Source organism: Rhinoderma darwinii, chromosome 1 (assembly GCF_050947455.1).
Source record: "Rhinoderma darwinii isolate aRhiDar2 chromosome 1, aRhiDar2.hap1, whole genome shotgun sequence".
Taxonomy (NCBI): Eukaryota; Metazoa; Chordata; class Amphibia; order Anura; family Rhinodermatidae; genus Rhinoderma; species Rhinoderma darwinii.
The window spans coordinates 518,658,926-518,675,458 of NC_134687.1; the positions used below are offsets into that span (position 1 = coordinate 518,658,926).

Sequence of the window (16,533 nt, forward strand, 5' to 3'; positions counted from 1 at the left end):
ACAACGTTAGGAGCGATTTTGGTTTATGCTAATGAGCTTTCTTAATGCCCAAGTGGGCGTACTTTTACTTTCGACCAAGTGGGCGTTGTACAGAGGAGTGTATGACGCTGACCAATCAGTGACCAATCAGCATCATGCACTCCTCTCCATTCATTTACACTGCACTAGCGATATAGATATATCACGATGTGCAGCCACATACACAAACCCTAACATTACTACAGTGTCCTGATAATGAATACACATGACCATCCAGCCTGGACGTCATGTGTACTCAGAATCCTGACACTTCTGACTCTTTTTTTGTAAGATGCCGGCAAGTGAAACCAAATCTCGTTTAGCTCCGAGATCTCGCGAGATTTCGTATCCGTTGCTGTAAATCTCACAGAAAGAGTCGAAGTGTCAGGATTCTGAGTACACATGACGTCCAGGCTGGATTTCATGTGTATTCATTATCAGGACACTGTAGTAATGTTAGGGTTTGTGTATGAGGCTGCACATAGTGATATAACTATATCGCTAGTGCAGTGTAAATGAATGGAGAGGAGTGCATGATGCCGATTGGTCAGCGTCATGCACTCCTCTGTACAACGCCCACTTGGTCGAAAGTAAAAGTACGCCCACTTGGGCATTAAGAAAGCTCATTAGCATAAACTTAAATCGCTCCTAACGTTGTGAAAAAAGATCGTTTTTTTAAATAAAAAGCATTACTGTCACCTACATTACAGCGCCGATCTCCTTATGTAGGAGATAGGACACTTATAATGTGGTGACAGAGTCTCTTTAAAAAAATCCTGCTCTTCCTCTAGGAGACCAAACAGCAAGAGCTTCACTAGTGCCCTACGCCTCTCCCGTCACCCACATAAAATACTTTATATACGGAGGCATCCAAGAGGCCATAGACGCACTGCTGGATTCAGAGGCCGCTCTGTGTTTGAGACACAACCGTGGGTCCTTCATTCCATACAGAAATTAGAGCAGCTCTTTTAAACAGAGAATCTGTGCATAGAAGAAGTGTCTAGCGTCAGGGTTTGGTTAGACGCCGGTCAGATGGCATCGTTGGCACAATATACCGCACCTCACTTTTCCAAACTTTTGAATAGCAAACTTGTTGAATCTTGCATGGATATATTCCCCAATCCTTATCAGTACATAACTAGGAGGATTTATCTTCCGGCCTCTAGAAAAGCAGGATGACAACCTCTGTGAGGGTTGTAATGGAGCAATGTTTCTGGACGAGCCGACTCTAAATTTTCCCAACTTTACCCAAGGGGCCAACTAAAGGCCTTGTTCAGGGTAAAACACTCTGTCGTTTTAATTTCATTTATAAATGCTCAGCATCTGTTTCAGTCAACCAAGCCAGGGCTGAAATCATTTGTACGTGTGCTCACTTTCTCACAGTAGGGCACAGCTGCAGACGGGCACACAGCAGCTAATCTGTACGGTCATTATACTGCTAGACATTTGATACCAGCCGTTGTCAAAATGATTTTTGTTACTAGTCAGAAAGCGTGGAATTGGGCTACAGCAGACCGTCCTGCTCAGTCCCACCAGCATCACTACATGTTCTAATGCATTTTTTACAAATAATAAAAACAAACGGCACCGCAACAAGAATGAAACTATTTATGTCACTAATATGGTCCCATTTCCCCATATGGCAACAGTATGGGTGAGGGTAAGGTCTGTAAAAACAGCAGTAAGAAAAAAACAAAAAGTGGGGTGGGAGGAAACTGGGGTGCTTGGGGTTACCTAAGGTAATAAAATTGAAAATAGCACTTAGAGAGTATCTGGACTTTCAAAAAAACTCATCAGAAGGTTGAATCGCTGAAACGAAGGTGCGTAAAGTGCTCAGCACCCTCGTCTGTGATCGGCAGTAAGGGTGCAGTCAGACGCAGAAGAGTTTGTAGCAGAAATTTTCTTCTGAATGCGGTTGTTTCTGCAGCAGGTACATGGTTTTCTCAAACTTCTATTCAGATAAAAAGAACTGATTTTCAGTCGCAGAAAATTTCCGCAAAAAAAGGCCGTCTTCAGCTAAACCAGGAGCGCCGATCACAGCTAAAGGTGCAGTGCTCAGCTGAGTTCCAGCGATGGATGGGGTCTCTGACATATCAAAGATTTATTTATTTATTTTTTAAAAGGGAAGCTACTTTTTGAAGATGATTAAACCTGGCTACTAAAAAACTCTCAGATCTACAGAGCTTTATTTGTGACTTGCAAGTTACATTATAGGGATTAACTGAGGCCTCATGTCCACTAGAGGGAGCTACAGCCAAACCGATAGAGGGCATATATTGCTGAGCATTCCTAATAACAGTGGAATGTATATGTATATATATATATTTAGTAAAGGACTTTTTAGTCTGAACCACTTAGTGTCAGTTTTGACCATGCAACAATAGAAGCGAGCTAAATACCACGTTTCAAGGGAACAGCGCCGAACCAAGGCCTGTTTTTCAGAGAAACTCACCCGACGAGTGTGAGAATATTACATACCGGTGTCTTTCAGAATTCTTCACACCCTGAGGAAAGCAATTCTAAAAAATGAGGATTTCCTGCCTCACTGACATTTACAAAGTGCTGTGTCCAAATATTTGATTTCGCTCAATGGTGTTTATGTAATATAAACCAAATACAGCGAGACCTTCATTATGTGGTTTTCTTTGAAAATACACAGAAACCAAAAATAACTGGCACTGCGTACACAACAAGATTATTTCAGGTTCTGTTGATCATTCTCAAGAACTACAAATCTCAATGTAAAAAAGGTAAAATTGTCCAGCGGAGAAAGTCATAAATTCTAAGGTCGGGAATGTAAACCAACCGGAAAACATTCAATTAAATAGCTTACTTTTATTCGTTTGTCCTTCGGGGAAAAAAATATATTAGATAAATATTTGCACAAAGTGTTACTGGTGCGGATTTCCGCCACTGCTCTATGCATCTGAATAGAGTTTGTGAAAATCCATGCACGAGGCAGAAACAAGCCCATTCACGTGAATGAGATGGATTGTCAGATTTTCTCTTCTCTCTGCCGTTAGAGCGGGGCTGCGGCCGTGTATTACAATCGTTGCCCAGCTCTTGATTGCGCCGGCACATTGTGTTGCACACAGGACGAGAATGATTGTCCTAATGAGGCAAGCACCCGCCACTCAGGATGAGTATTCTCGTCCTGTGTCGGCAGCCAGTCAAACAAAGAGCATTTATTAGATGATCTAATTACAACAGCTGGTGCAATTGTACCGCTTGAATTTCTGCACGCATTGCATGCAAAAAAAACAAAACAGCGCACGTAATCAAAACCATGTGGTGTCTCGCAGGGAATCAGCCATACAGCAAGTGTTTTGAAATTGGTGCCTTCAATGTAAATTATAAAAAGCATTTAATTATGTTTTTTAAAGGGTCAGTATGGTGACAGATTCCCTGTAATCCTTGTACAATCAAAAATGATGGCGCCCTCTGCTGTTTCCCATATCCGCTGCTCTGCACGCATGTGTAGCCTCTCCTAGCATGTGGCCGGACCTAGAGAGCATGTAGCGGCAGATGAATCCACTGGGTGCTCTCCAGCTTTCTCACGTCATAGTGTTGAGAAAGCTGTGTATGTGAAGTTAAAGTATCTTGATTCAGCAGGGAGGAAGAATCAGGCTCAGGCAGCGACAGCGCACAGAATTATGGGCATTGGAGGAGACTGCCTCACCAGTCCCATCACGTGTGCCTCCCGAAGAGCTCTACTACTCGGACTGCCATGCAGCTTATTAACCAGTTCAGGACCGGGCTGTTTTGATCCTTCAGGACCAGACACCGTTTAGCCATTTTTAGAACGCGTTCGTTAAATGGCTATAACTTTGTTGGGCTAACGACAGAATTTTTGCGATGTTTTTTTCCCTAGACAATGCAGGTTTCTTTTTTTTAGCATTTTTATACACATCCTTTTGGCTATTTTAGAATTTTTAGGCTTAGGCCTCATGCCCACTTTAGTCTTTTTCTTCAGGGTGCTAGCTGTTTTTCTGACGGCTAGCACCCTGACCCATTCATTTCAATGGGGACATGCACACTTCAGTTTTTTTCATGGTCCCGTTGCTCCATTCCGATCAAAAGCAGAGCATGTCCTACTATTGTCCGAGATTCCTTGACCGTGAGGCCCATGCAAGTCAATGGGGCCGTCAAAAAAACGAAGGCATCCGTGTGCCGTCCGTGTGACACGGAGCCGTTGCCCAGCAACGGCCGGGCAGGCAGAAATACATTACAGATATATTACACTAATCGGCAGCCACTTGTCTCTATCAATGACTGATCGAGAAAAGAGGCTGCTGATTAAAAATAAAATAAAAAGCAGTTCATACATTCCCGGCCGTTGTCTTGGTGACGAGTCCCTCTTCTTCCTCCAGTCCGACCTTCCTGTCTGACGCGGCAGCCTGTGATTGGCTGCAGAGGCGGTCACGTGGGATGAAGTGTCATCCCTGGAGACCGGCCTTCTGACGTCATCCTGACTTGCGTGACCGCCACTACAGCCTGTGATTGGCTGCAGCGGTGACATGGGATGAAACGTCATCCCTGGAGGCCGGACAGGAGGAAAAGTATGAACTTAATTTTTTTCATTAAAATTGTATTTTCCGAGCCCCGAGCATGGTACTGTCCAGGGTGAAGAAAGAGTTACCGCCGATCAGTGCAGCCCATTAACTCTTTCAGCACCCTGTACAGTGACTAGCGATGAACAACCATGCTCTTTCAGCACCCTGGACAGTACCATGCTCGGCGCTCGGAACACGGAAATCACACGGCCGCTAAAACGGGCACACGGATCCGTCAAAAACGGCCGCGAAACCGGTGATGGAAGTGTGCACGAGGCCTTAAAAGTTTGAAAATAATAGTACAAAAAAAATAAGCTTTTTTACTTTTCAGCTATTTTTTTTGGTAATAACATCGTTGCACCCTAAAATAGACCTTTTATTTGTGATCGGCATTGTCTACCGGAAATTCTAACAGGTTACATGTCTATATTAGGGTAATTGCCTCAGGGCTAGCGTTAAGACAATGATTGGCAGGGGGGGGGGGGGGGAGATATTTTCTGTGTATTTATTATTTTATTTTTTTGCACTTTACTTTTATTTTTTTATTACTATGGTCTGTCCCTCAAAAGGTCAGAAAAGACCTTTGGGGGACTTTATATATTTGTTTTCTTTCTTTTACACCATGTTTTTCCACTGTAACTGGAGCTGCACAGCAGCCCCAGTTACAGGGGAAATCAGCCCTCTCATAGTGACGATTGTCACTAATAGGGCTGTCCTGGGTCTAGTTAGACCCAGCAGCAGTCTGTCAGTAACGGCACCCGGCGATCATGTGACTAGTCACATAAACAACGGGAGAAATAGAGACAGTGGCGCGGCCGCTGCCTCTATTCCTATACACAGCGTTCATTGAGCGCTGTGTACAAGTCATCAGAGAAGACAGAAGCAGCGAAAGCTGCTTCTATCTTCTCCTCAGGGTCCCTGTCAGACACTGACAGCCGGAGACCCGACATTCAGCTGCCCGATCGCTCGAGAAGCAAGTTGAAACCCGCGCCGTAAATAGTCTATGGCACGGCCGTAAATACACAGCCAGCGGTCGGGAACCAGTTAAAAGATAAAAAATTTGGACGAGAAGGCATGTTGGTAGACTATATAGGACTCAAGAGATATTTAATTACATCAGTAAACGATTAGAGGAAGGTTTATGGAGTAAATGCGGTGGTGGGGTAACCCCGTTAATACATAAAAAAAACCTAAACATATTTCCAGGGAGGGCAACTTTGACCGAAATGCTTGTTGGTCGTTCAGTAATATTTCATAAATCAAGCTTTAACCCTCTAAGAACATGAACACAAAACAGCAATTCTGCTATTGTACAGCTCGTATATTTATTTTCAGAAACAAACTTTTAATTTTTTGTTTTTAATACCACTAGGGAACTTTAAATACCTCATTCACAAGTATTACCGACTGAAGGCTTGCAGATTCTGTTAAGTTTTAGGAACAGAATCCATGCCGAAATCCACATGGCCTAATGGTACTGCATGGTGTGGGAAGTATATGTTCACTAAACTGTACCGTTACAGCATGGGAAGTGACTAAATTAGCCCTGCCCAAGAATAGATACTTTGATACGTTGCCAATGATCTGGCCTGGGATTCAGCTCCTATAGGAAACCCCATGAGGTTACTATCCATATATAGACATTGACGTCAGGGGCTCCTCCTGGAGTGGAATCCCAGGCCAGAGTCGGCAACGGGGATTCCACTCAAGGAGTAGCCACTGACGTCACTGTCCATATATGGACAGAGGAGTCAGGGGGTCCTCCGAGAGGGAATCCCAGGCCACAGCGTCGGCAATGCCCGGGAGGGAGTTTCAGTGGCGCCATCTACAGAGAAAAGGGGTAGCACCATCGACAGGGGGGGGGGCGCTGCGTGGCGTTCTCTACAGGGGGGGGCGCTGGGTGGCACTATCTACAGGGGGTACTGTGGCACTATCTACAGGGGGTACTGTGGCACTATCAACAGGGGGGAGTGGCACTATATACAGGGGGCACTGCAGTATTATCTACAGGGGGTGTGTGACACTATATACAGGGGGGTGTGTGGCACTATCTACAGAGGGCATTGCGTTATCTACAGGGGGTGTGGCATTATCTACAGTTTCACTTTATGCCCACAGTTTCACTTTAAAGAGTAACTGCACTTTCAGTAGACTTTTGATATGTTAGAGACATTTCAGAAGTTTGGATCGGTGGGGGTCTGGGTGCTGAGCCCCCCACCGTTGCGGAAATGAAGGCGCAGAAGTACTCAGCCGAGCTCCCTGCTGTGATCAGCGCACCACGTCACCCTGAAGCCAAGCTTAAATAGAACGCCTACGTGAGCAGTCTCGGGCCTAACAAGGAGCGCCGATCACAGAAGATGCAGGTGCTAGGCGGCCTGCACCTTCATTTCAGCAACGGTCGGGTGTCTCAGTACCCAGATCCCCCACCGATCCAAACTTCTGATATGTTTCTATGACATATCAAAAGTTTGCTGAAAATGCAGTTACGGGGGATACATTGTGATTGTTCAGTAAATCCACAGGGTTCTATAGAACTGAAGATTGAACCATTTATGGTCTATAGGACTCAATGGGACACATTTATAAACAAATTTGCAAAGGAAAAGTGGAGTAGTTGCATCTGAAAAAGGTCCCATCCATGGAATTTTGTCACTAATCCCAGAAAGTTTCCAATGTCCCTATACCATGATAAGGCAATATGTTTATTTAGCTTTTTTCAAAAGCTAGAATTCTATCTTTTGAACTAGAGGACAACAACTAGAGTAAATTAAGCAGTTGTAGCCTCCACAAATGGTAGATTTGCAGTTAACCTACAAAGACTTTGCTGATCTTTATACCTTCATGTTTGATGCTTCAGTCTCAAGTTTTGTAAGGTGATTTGAATTGTCCTCTAGTTCCTGTCGAAGGTTTGTGTTCTCCATTTTCAGCACCTCCACTTGCTTTAACAGCTGGTCATATGAAGCAGCAGCCATGCTGGGCTACCCCCAGACCTGGAGAAGAGAAAAGTAATATAAAAAGTTAGATAAAATAACCATTTAAGTACAGCAAAGCAATTTTCATGAATAATCACAGAAAGCGATGGCGAGGTAAATGTTTGAACCAGTTTTATAAAAAAAGAAAACCTTTAAAATGTAACCTACAAATGGTGTTGTTTACGGAATAAAAGCCAATACTCTCCTTCTAATCCCATGCCGCTGCAGCAAAGCCGATTCAGAGTCCTCCGCCAGTCTAAGTTTACATTGGCTGAAGCTGTGACTTTCCATACTGGCACATGACTGCTCCAGCCAATGTAAGCATAGACTAGTGGGGGACCGTGGACTTGCAGTGCTGAAGCGGCAGGGGATTATTAGCCTTCTTTTAGTAAATGTCACTGTAGGTTAAATTATGGTTTGTTTTTTTTATACATTTCTAATTCTGAACAACCCCAAGGGCACCATGAGTAATGGGGTTTTCTGGTCCTTAAATATTGTGTAACTGCAGTAAGATTAGCCACTTACTAACGTACTGTCTGTAGCTGAAATGTCTCTGTAAATTAGGTTTACACGTAGTCACATGACCATGCTCCTGGAGCCTATCTCTTGCAACAATCAGAGAAGAAACCTGTGAATCATTGAATGTAATTGTTGTGTATTTTGCCTGTGACTGCGTCCAATCCAGTGGCGTAGCTATAGGGGTCGCAGCGGTCGCAGTTGCGACCGGGCCCGTAAGCCAGGGGGGCCCGCAGGCCCCCCTCGACACACTAACGCTGACTGCAGGGCCGGGCTGCCTATCTGGCAAATGCCAGATGCCGGTGTATGTAGTGGGCTGCTTCTGCCCGCCTACCTCTTTATCCCCAGCGGCGGGCCCTGCCCTGTAGTGTGACACATTTCCCCTCCCTGAGCAGTGCACAGCCCACTTGCTGGACGCTATACTAAGCAGCCTGCTGCAGTCCAGCCAATTAGTGTGGGTCATACTGATTGGCTGGGCTGCACTAGGCTGTGTACTACAGCAGCCAGCATGTAGACTGTGCACTGCATAGGGGGGAAATTGTCGTGGTCCCAGCAGCAGGAGGTGCCTCATGAGCCCCCCCCCCCTCCCCCGGTCTCATCATATTACATCTTGTACCTGCTGTGCATAAGTAGGTATGTCCAGCCACCCGCCCACATTCATCCTCGGGGGACAGAGTGCCGGCTACATCACGGCTCACAGAGCTGAGCAGAGAAATACAAACTCAAAAGCTAAGAAAGAGCCAGGCATCACTGCAGCAGCTTATAAGAAAAAAGTGTGTCCCCAGTACTTTGCAAAGAAACTACTGTATGTTATGCCCTTCCCCTGCATGGGGAACTATAACTCCAAGCATGCCATGATACCTGTAGGCTTTCAGGACCTGCTGTGAGTTGTAGTTCTCCTCAGCAATTGTATTCAACAATTATTTTATTACTTTCTTAAAGAGGTATTCCTATTTACAGTATATGCCATAAGTACCACCTATGGGATCCTCACCCATCAGCAGACCCCTGTCCGCCAATTCCTGCCCGCCGTAATCTCCATATACTTCAGTGGAGATATGGCTGCGCGCAAGCGCAACCACCTCCTTATTGAAGTGTATGAAGAATATAGCGGCAGTGGACCCCTGTTCAGCTGATAGGTGAGGATCACATAGGTGAGACCAGCACTTCTTAGGCATTTATGGCATATATCCTATGCATATTCCATAAATGCCTAAGATAAGAATACCCCTTTAACCCCTTAACGATGAACAACATCCGTCACAAGCAGGTGCTAGTTCCCACATCGTGACTGATATATTAGTCTCTCGGATCTCGTGGGTACTGCCAGTGTACCTACAAGAATGGACACAGCCTGGCTCCTGCCGAAATTGTAGAGAACAATTCTGGCAGTTTAACCCCTTAAAGTGTGAAAAAAAAATACACATAAGGTATCGCCGTGATCATAACTCGAACAATAAAGTTAACACATTAATTAAACCGCCAGGTGAATGCCATACAAAAACACTTTAAAAAAACAACAGCAAAATTGCTTTTTCTTCCCATTTCCCCCCCAATAGAATAAAATAAAAGTTGATCAATAAGTTCCACGTGCCGCAAAATAGTACTAATGCAAACTACACTTTGTCGTGCAAAAAACAAGACCACATATGGCTATATAGGCGGAAAAATAAAAAAGGTTAGGGCTCTTGGAATCTGGCGATGCAAAAACAAAATCTTTTTTTAAAAAAAAAAAGTTATTATTATTGTGCAAACGTAGGGAAACATAAGAAACTATACTTATTTGGTATCGCCGCTTTCGTACTGAAAAATCCGCAGGATAATACAGTAGTAGCAGAGTGGATGAGATATAATCACATCTCCTCTACACGCACCGTAAATGACGAGCGGAAAATCTGCTCAGAAATTGACCTGCAGTGCAATTTTTTTTTTTTTAAATCCACAGCATGTCAATTCAAATTTTTTTTTACGGGTTTTCCCCATTGAAATCAATGGAGATATAAAACACGCAACAAATAGCAGGTGTTTTTTTTGCGGTGGAAAAGCAGCGATTCAACTCCGAAAAAGACCAAAAACTTGTACTTATCCAGAATTCTGTGTTGCTTCATCCAGGCTGGCCTCCTGGGACATCCCATGCGACTGTTACAGCCAATCAGAGGCCGGTCATATGGGATAAAACGTCATCCCAGGCAGCCAGCATGCAGGACAGCAGAGGGATGCGTCGCCATGGCTATGTAAAAGTATGACTTTTTTTATGTTTAATATTCCGCAGCGGACTTTCTGGCCGAAAAACGGCACCACAATTTGGTGCGGTTTTTCGGCAAGAATTCCTTGCGCCACAGCGTTTCCGCCCTGTAGAAGCACTGCGGGTAGCTACAGAATAGGAAGTGTGTGCGCAAAAACGAGTCATGACTGGAACTTGGAAGAAGTCGAGAAGAGAAGGGAAAGAGAAGACGTCACATGTAAGTCATTGGATGTAACTGTACTATGCTCACTATTCACGGTGTAGAACTGGTATTTGACACTTATTGGGAGCTGCATTATTTAGAGGTATGGGGGGGCGGTACAAAGTATATGTCTTTGACTTTGTGCCCATGATCTTTTCTGACCCTTGCAACGCCTCTGGCTGCTAATGCTGCATCAATGGTTCACTTAAGAAACCCAGCGATGCAGCTGTAAGTTATAGGTGGGCCACAGACATCGGCCATAAAGAGAAGTTGTGGGGAAGGGGGGGCCCCCAAGCTGAATTTTTGCACCAGGGCCCATGAGCCTTTAGCTACGCCCCTGGTCCAATCAGTGCTCTAATCACCCATATATTCTGTAGCACATACAGAATATCCATCAAGGGACAGTGTCTCAAGACACCATCAAGTTACAACAGCAGATTTCCACCTCTCTAACGGTGGGTTTACATGGACAGATATGTGCCCATAATAAGCGCCAATCACCGATAATTCCAGTTCAAATCAGTGTTCATTTAAAAGGCCCTTTACACGAGCCAATATATGGGGATGAACGATCGTTAAGAGGATTGCTCTGCCCCGTACATAGTGTCGGCACCACATCTCCTATTTACATGGGGAGATGTGCTGCTGACAATGATGATTTTTAGGACTGAATAAGAGATTAAAATCAGCCAACAAACTACGGTTTGCTCGTTCGTCTACACAGGGCAATGATCGGGAATAAGTGTTCATACAAATGCTCGTTCCCCTGATCATTGGTCAATGGGCCTTAAAGGGATTATACAGGATTAGAAAAGCATGGCTGCTTTCTTTAACAAAACAATGCCACAACTGTCCAAGGGTTGTATCGGGCATTGCAGCTTAGTTACATTAAAGCCAATAGGGTGGAGCTGCAAACCCCATTTACAACCTGACAGGTGTGGCACGGTTTTTTGGAAGGGAGCAGCCATGTTTTTCTAATTCTATACAACCCCTTTTAAGGTTTAACTGATTATTTTGCAATTGTATGTTGAGTGGCAAAATGGGAGCATACACTTAAAGGGTTGTCTCATGAACAACCCCTTTTTCCATATACCCTACTAGGTCATATGGACGTCATAGAGAGGGGTACCCCCGCTGCAGACTAGGGCTGGGCAATTAATTAAATTCATTTGATTAATTCGCCCTCAAGGACTCACACGATTCAGTTTTTTTTTTTAACAGAATCAATTCTGTAGTGGCGCCGTGGCGCAGAGCTGCAAGGGGAAGCTCCATCCCGCCGCCTCGTCGCTGCCTGGTCCTCCCCGTTCTGTCTCTGCTTCCCCATGGAACTGCTGTTCTGTACTGAACATAATGATACAGTACAGAATAGCAGTTCCGTGGGGAAGCAGAGACTCCTAGTATATAGCCACACCGCCCCGCTGTAGATAGCACCCCCCTTGCAGATCATACCCCCACTTCCTTGTTGAGCACACCACTGTAGCTTCCCTAGGAGTGGAGTCCCAGGCCAAAGGGTCAGAAATCTCTGGCTGGGAATTCAGCTCCTAGTGGCAGCTGCAGTGGCGCGCTCAACAAGGAAGGGGGGTTGCGATCTACTAGGGGCTGTGGTACTATCTACATAGGCACTGTGGCACTATTTTGTGGGCGGTGGCACTATGTGGGCACAAGCATTACATGTGTGCACTGTGGCACTATCTACAGGGATATTGCGACACGATCTACATGGGCACTGTGGCACTATATGTGGGTAGTGTCGCACTATCAATATGGACATTGCAGCGCTATCTACATGGGCACTATGGCACTATCTACAGGGACATTGCACCACTATGTACATGGGTACTGTGGTGTTTTCATCGGATTGGGACAAAAACCCCAAACCCCAGACAAATGAAATGGTTTTTTTTTGTTTTTTTAACGGCCGTGAAAAACGGACAGACTGACTGGAAATGGATAAGCATTCGGAGACACTGATGCAAAATGGACATGAAAAACCTGACAATTCATGAGTTTTTAATGGACATCTTTTTTCACTGTCGTGTGGCTCTAGCCTAAATTACTTTGATGCCAGGAGTCTTGTTCACATGTACCAAGATCGGGCTGGGAAATCCGGCGGACACACGGATCGTTTTTCACGGTCGTGTGAATCTGGCCTTAATGTCATTTATTTAACACCCCATGGTGTGGCTGGTACTGCACAGGGTCCTGCTCAGACTTCAGACACTATAATGTAATCTTGCCCCAGAGTGCCCGCTCGGCGCTATCTGCCTGGCCCTGCTACAATTTACACTGCTCTCACCCGCAATGTCAGAGACCGGCTGAGGGTGACTGGCAGAGGTTGGATGTTAGTGCGTGCAGTATATAATAGATTATAGATTCTGTTAACCTGTTCCCTGCTGGGGAACACAGAATTTATAATCAATTATACAGACATTTTTCCATTTGTATTGTAGAGGTTAAAAGTCGTGAAGTTACATACAATAATTATAGCAGCAGATGTTAAAAAGTTATTTACATAAAAGAAAATGTATTAAATTATCTCTTGGTATTACGGTTAAAATAAACAGAAAAAATTAAGAAAAGAAAAAAATCGAGATTCGAATTGCCAAAATCGCCCAGCCCTACTGCAGACACAAACAAATTTTCAAGCAGGGACCCTGCCTTTCACAATTAATTTATACAAGGTTAGGCTGAATTCAGACGACCGTGGTATACGGAATGGCCGCCACACGGACGCATGTATTTCAGTGGGGCCGCTCACACGGCCGGTGTTTCAATGTACAGCGTAACGGGTCAGTTGAAAAATAAAACGTGTCCTATTTTGTTCCAATTTCCTGGATCCCTCGATAGACTCAAGTCTATGGGGATCCGTGAAAATGGGACCCGCATGGTGCAACTCGGACTTGAAAAATTTCAGTTTTTCACGTCCGCGTTTCCCCACGTTCGTCTGGATTCACCCTTTGGGTGAGGAATGCTAAAAGGAACCAAAAAGCCGTATGGCAAGCATAAAACATAAGATATTTATATTCTCAAATCTTTCTCATACAGCTGTTTCAGGATTATTAGCCTACATCAGTGGAAACCATGGCTCTATGGAGGTAGGCAAATCATAACTTATTGGTGCTAGCGATTTACATTACAACATTATTAGATATGTCCGTGTCTACTAATAATTCAAATGAACAGTGATGTCAGGGGCTCTGTCTAGAAGCGGAATCCCCGGCCTGTGCGATCTGACACCGGGGATTCCGCTCCTAGAGTCAGTTCAGGTGGCGCTATTTACAGTGGGGGGTGCGATGCTATCTACAGCAGAGGGTTGCTATCTAGCATCACCCCCCCCCCCCCCCGACCGTAAGGCCTCTCACACACGAGCGTGTTTGGTCCGTGATATACGGTCCGTACGTCGGCCGAATTTCCCGGACTGACCGCAGTGCAGGGAGCTGGGCTCCTAGCATCATACTTATCTATGACGCTGGGTGTCACTGCCTCGCTGCAGGACAACTGTCTCGTACTGTAATCATGTTTTCAGTACGGGACAGTAGTTCCGTGGACAGGCAGTGACACCTAGCGTCATAGAGAAGCATGATGCTAGGAGCCCGGCTCCCTGCTCCTGTGTCAGATCGCACTGGCCCAGGATTCTGCTTCTAGACAGAGCCCCTGACATCACTGTCCATTTGCACAGTGACGTTAGTGGCTCTCTAGGAGCGGAATCCCCGGCCGACACACTGGCCGGGGATTCCGCTACTAGAGAAGCCCCTGGTGTCACTATCCATATATAGACAGAGACATCAGGGGCTTCCCGTAGGAGTGGAATCTTCGGCCAGAGGGATTCCGCTCCTACAGGGAGCTACAGTGGTGCTATTTACAGGGAGGGGGTGCCATTTACTGGGGGGGGGGGGGTGGCGGCGCTATCTACATGAGAACTGTGGTATATTGGCACTTTACAGGAGACACTGTAGCGCTATCTACATGGGCAGTGTGTGGCATTAAGTGGGCATTATCTACAGGGAGAGCTGTGGCACTATGTGGGCACTGGTACTATTTATGTGGCGCTATCTAAAGTGGTATTGCGTCACTATCTACATGGGCACTGTGGTGTTTTCAGGGGGTTGAGACAAAAGGCACTAATGAAAAAAATTCATCAATTTTTAACGTCCAAGAAAAACGGATGGCAAACGCCGGTTAAAAACGGTCAGACGGCCGGGAAATGGTTTCAAATTTTGAGACACATTGATGCAAAACAGCCATGAAATACTGACAGTTGATTAGTTGTTGACTGCAATTTTTTTCACGGTCGTGTGTATATAGCCCTCTTCACTCTCCCCTCAGGGTATGTTCACACGCTGAGAGGCAGTTACGTGTGAAAAGACAGACTGTTAACAGCTGCCTCGTTTCACACGTAAAAGCTCCTCCTCGTAATTTAGGAGGCGTTTGAGACGCTCGTAAACCTTGAGCCGTGCGTGCTTCATTGATTTCAATGAAGAACGGCTCAAATTACGTGGCAAAGAAGTGCCCTGCACTTCTTTGCCGAGGCAGTAAATTTACGGTTCGTCGTTTGACAGCTGTCAAACGACGACTCGTAAATAACAGGTCGTCTGCACAGTACGTCGGCAAACCCATTCAAATGAATGGGCAGATGTTTGCCGACGTATTGTACATATTTTCAGACGTAAAACGAGGCATAATACGCCTCGTATACGTCTGAAATTTGGCCGTGTGAACATACCCTCACAGCGATCCATGGTGACGGAGAGAGAAAAGAGGACTAATTGTTACAGAGCTCTACAGTGTATGTATGTATATATATATATATATATATATATATATATATACACACACATACATACACCATCACGTACGTACACACACATATATATATATATATATATATATATAAAAAATGACAGAAGTGTTTTTTCTTTAATGTTTTGTGATTTGTCTGCTTATAATAAAAATTAAAAAAACTAAATTAAAGCCTCATAAGTCTTGTAAAAAAACAAAGTAAAAATAGTTGTGATATTCAAAGCGGTTCCAAATATATTATCGTTTAAAGAAGTGCATATCAAAAATGGAAAATTTGACCTGGACACAGGGGCATCAATGACCCTTGGTCATGAAAGGGTTAAGGAAGCCTAAAACGTAAGAAAAATAATAAAACCACAGCCTACCTTCATTCACACAAAGTTAGAACATGTGGACATTTGCTAAATTATTGTGTGCCAAAAGGGGTTCATTATAAAATACTTGTATTTTTGCGGTTAAACAGGCAATGTAGAAAGTAGGCCACTGTTGACATGACATTGCTTTAAACTACAGCTTAAAATTCGTAATTTGAAAACCACTGGGCTAAATAATCCCCAAATCCTTTATCCGTGACATGCAATCCTCACAAATTCAGGGCAGAGTGATGGAAAGAAAGGGTTACATCACTACAGAATGATGCCAGATTTAGTAGTGGAATAAAAATTACCATGATCGTACGTCTGCAATACATATTCGTGAACTGAATAAACCGCAACTTCCGATTTTGCACTTATCACTTCATTTACAAGCAATAGCTATGTGTGAAGCCAGGAGGGGTCAAGTTCCCCCCTGCTTCTACAACTGCTGTTTTATGACATCTACTGTCGGCACCATCAAGCGCAGAATACAGGATTCTGTACATGATCTACAGTAAGTGACATGTAGGAGTTCCGCAGTATGTATATCAAAATTAGACTCTGTTCTAAAATGTACACAAAAAGTTATATATACACTCCACATTGAAATTACAACACCAAGAAGGACAAGCCGTCAGGTTATATAAATCGAGGAAGTAGCAGGTGTCGCGAAGATCTGCAAATGATCAAATTTTACAGCACCTGGTTCCAATCGGTGGCATATGGGAGGGACATAAAACCAGATTAAAAGCAAAGATTTTAAGCCACATGAAACCTCAAAAATTGGATCAAGTGGTGTGGGATAATTGTGCGATGCCTCCTGTTTGCGATAACTGGCACGTCGACAAACAGAGACAGAATCCTTAAACTA

The 16,533-nt window shown here is 44.5% G+C and overlaps 1 protein-coding gene across 2 annotated transcripts in view; it reads right to left on the reverse strand.

Moving 5' to 3' along the window:
- APC (APC regulator of Wnt signaling pathway) overlaps nt 1-16,533 on the reverse strand; it is a 152,618-nt gene that overhangs the window by 43,661 nt on the left and 92,424 nt on the right. For both annotated transcript variants that reach the window (XM_075836694.1, XM_075836687.1), the window contains exon 4: nt 7,409-7,561. In XM_075836694.1, coding sequence (XP_075692809.1) covers nt 7,409-7,543 — 135 coding nt within the window. In that variant the 5' untranslated portion in view covers nt 7,544-7,561. The remainder of the gene's footprint in view (nt 1-7,408; nt 7,562-16,533) is intronic.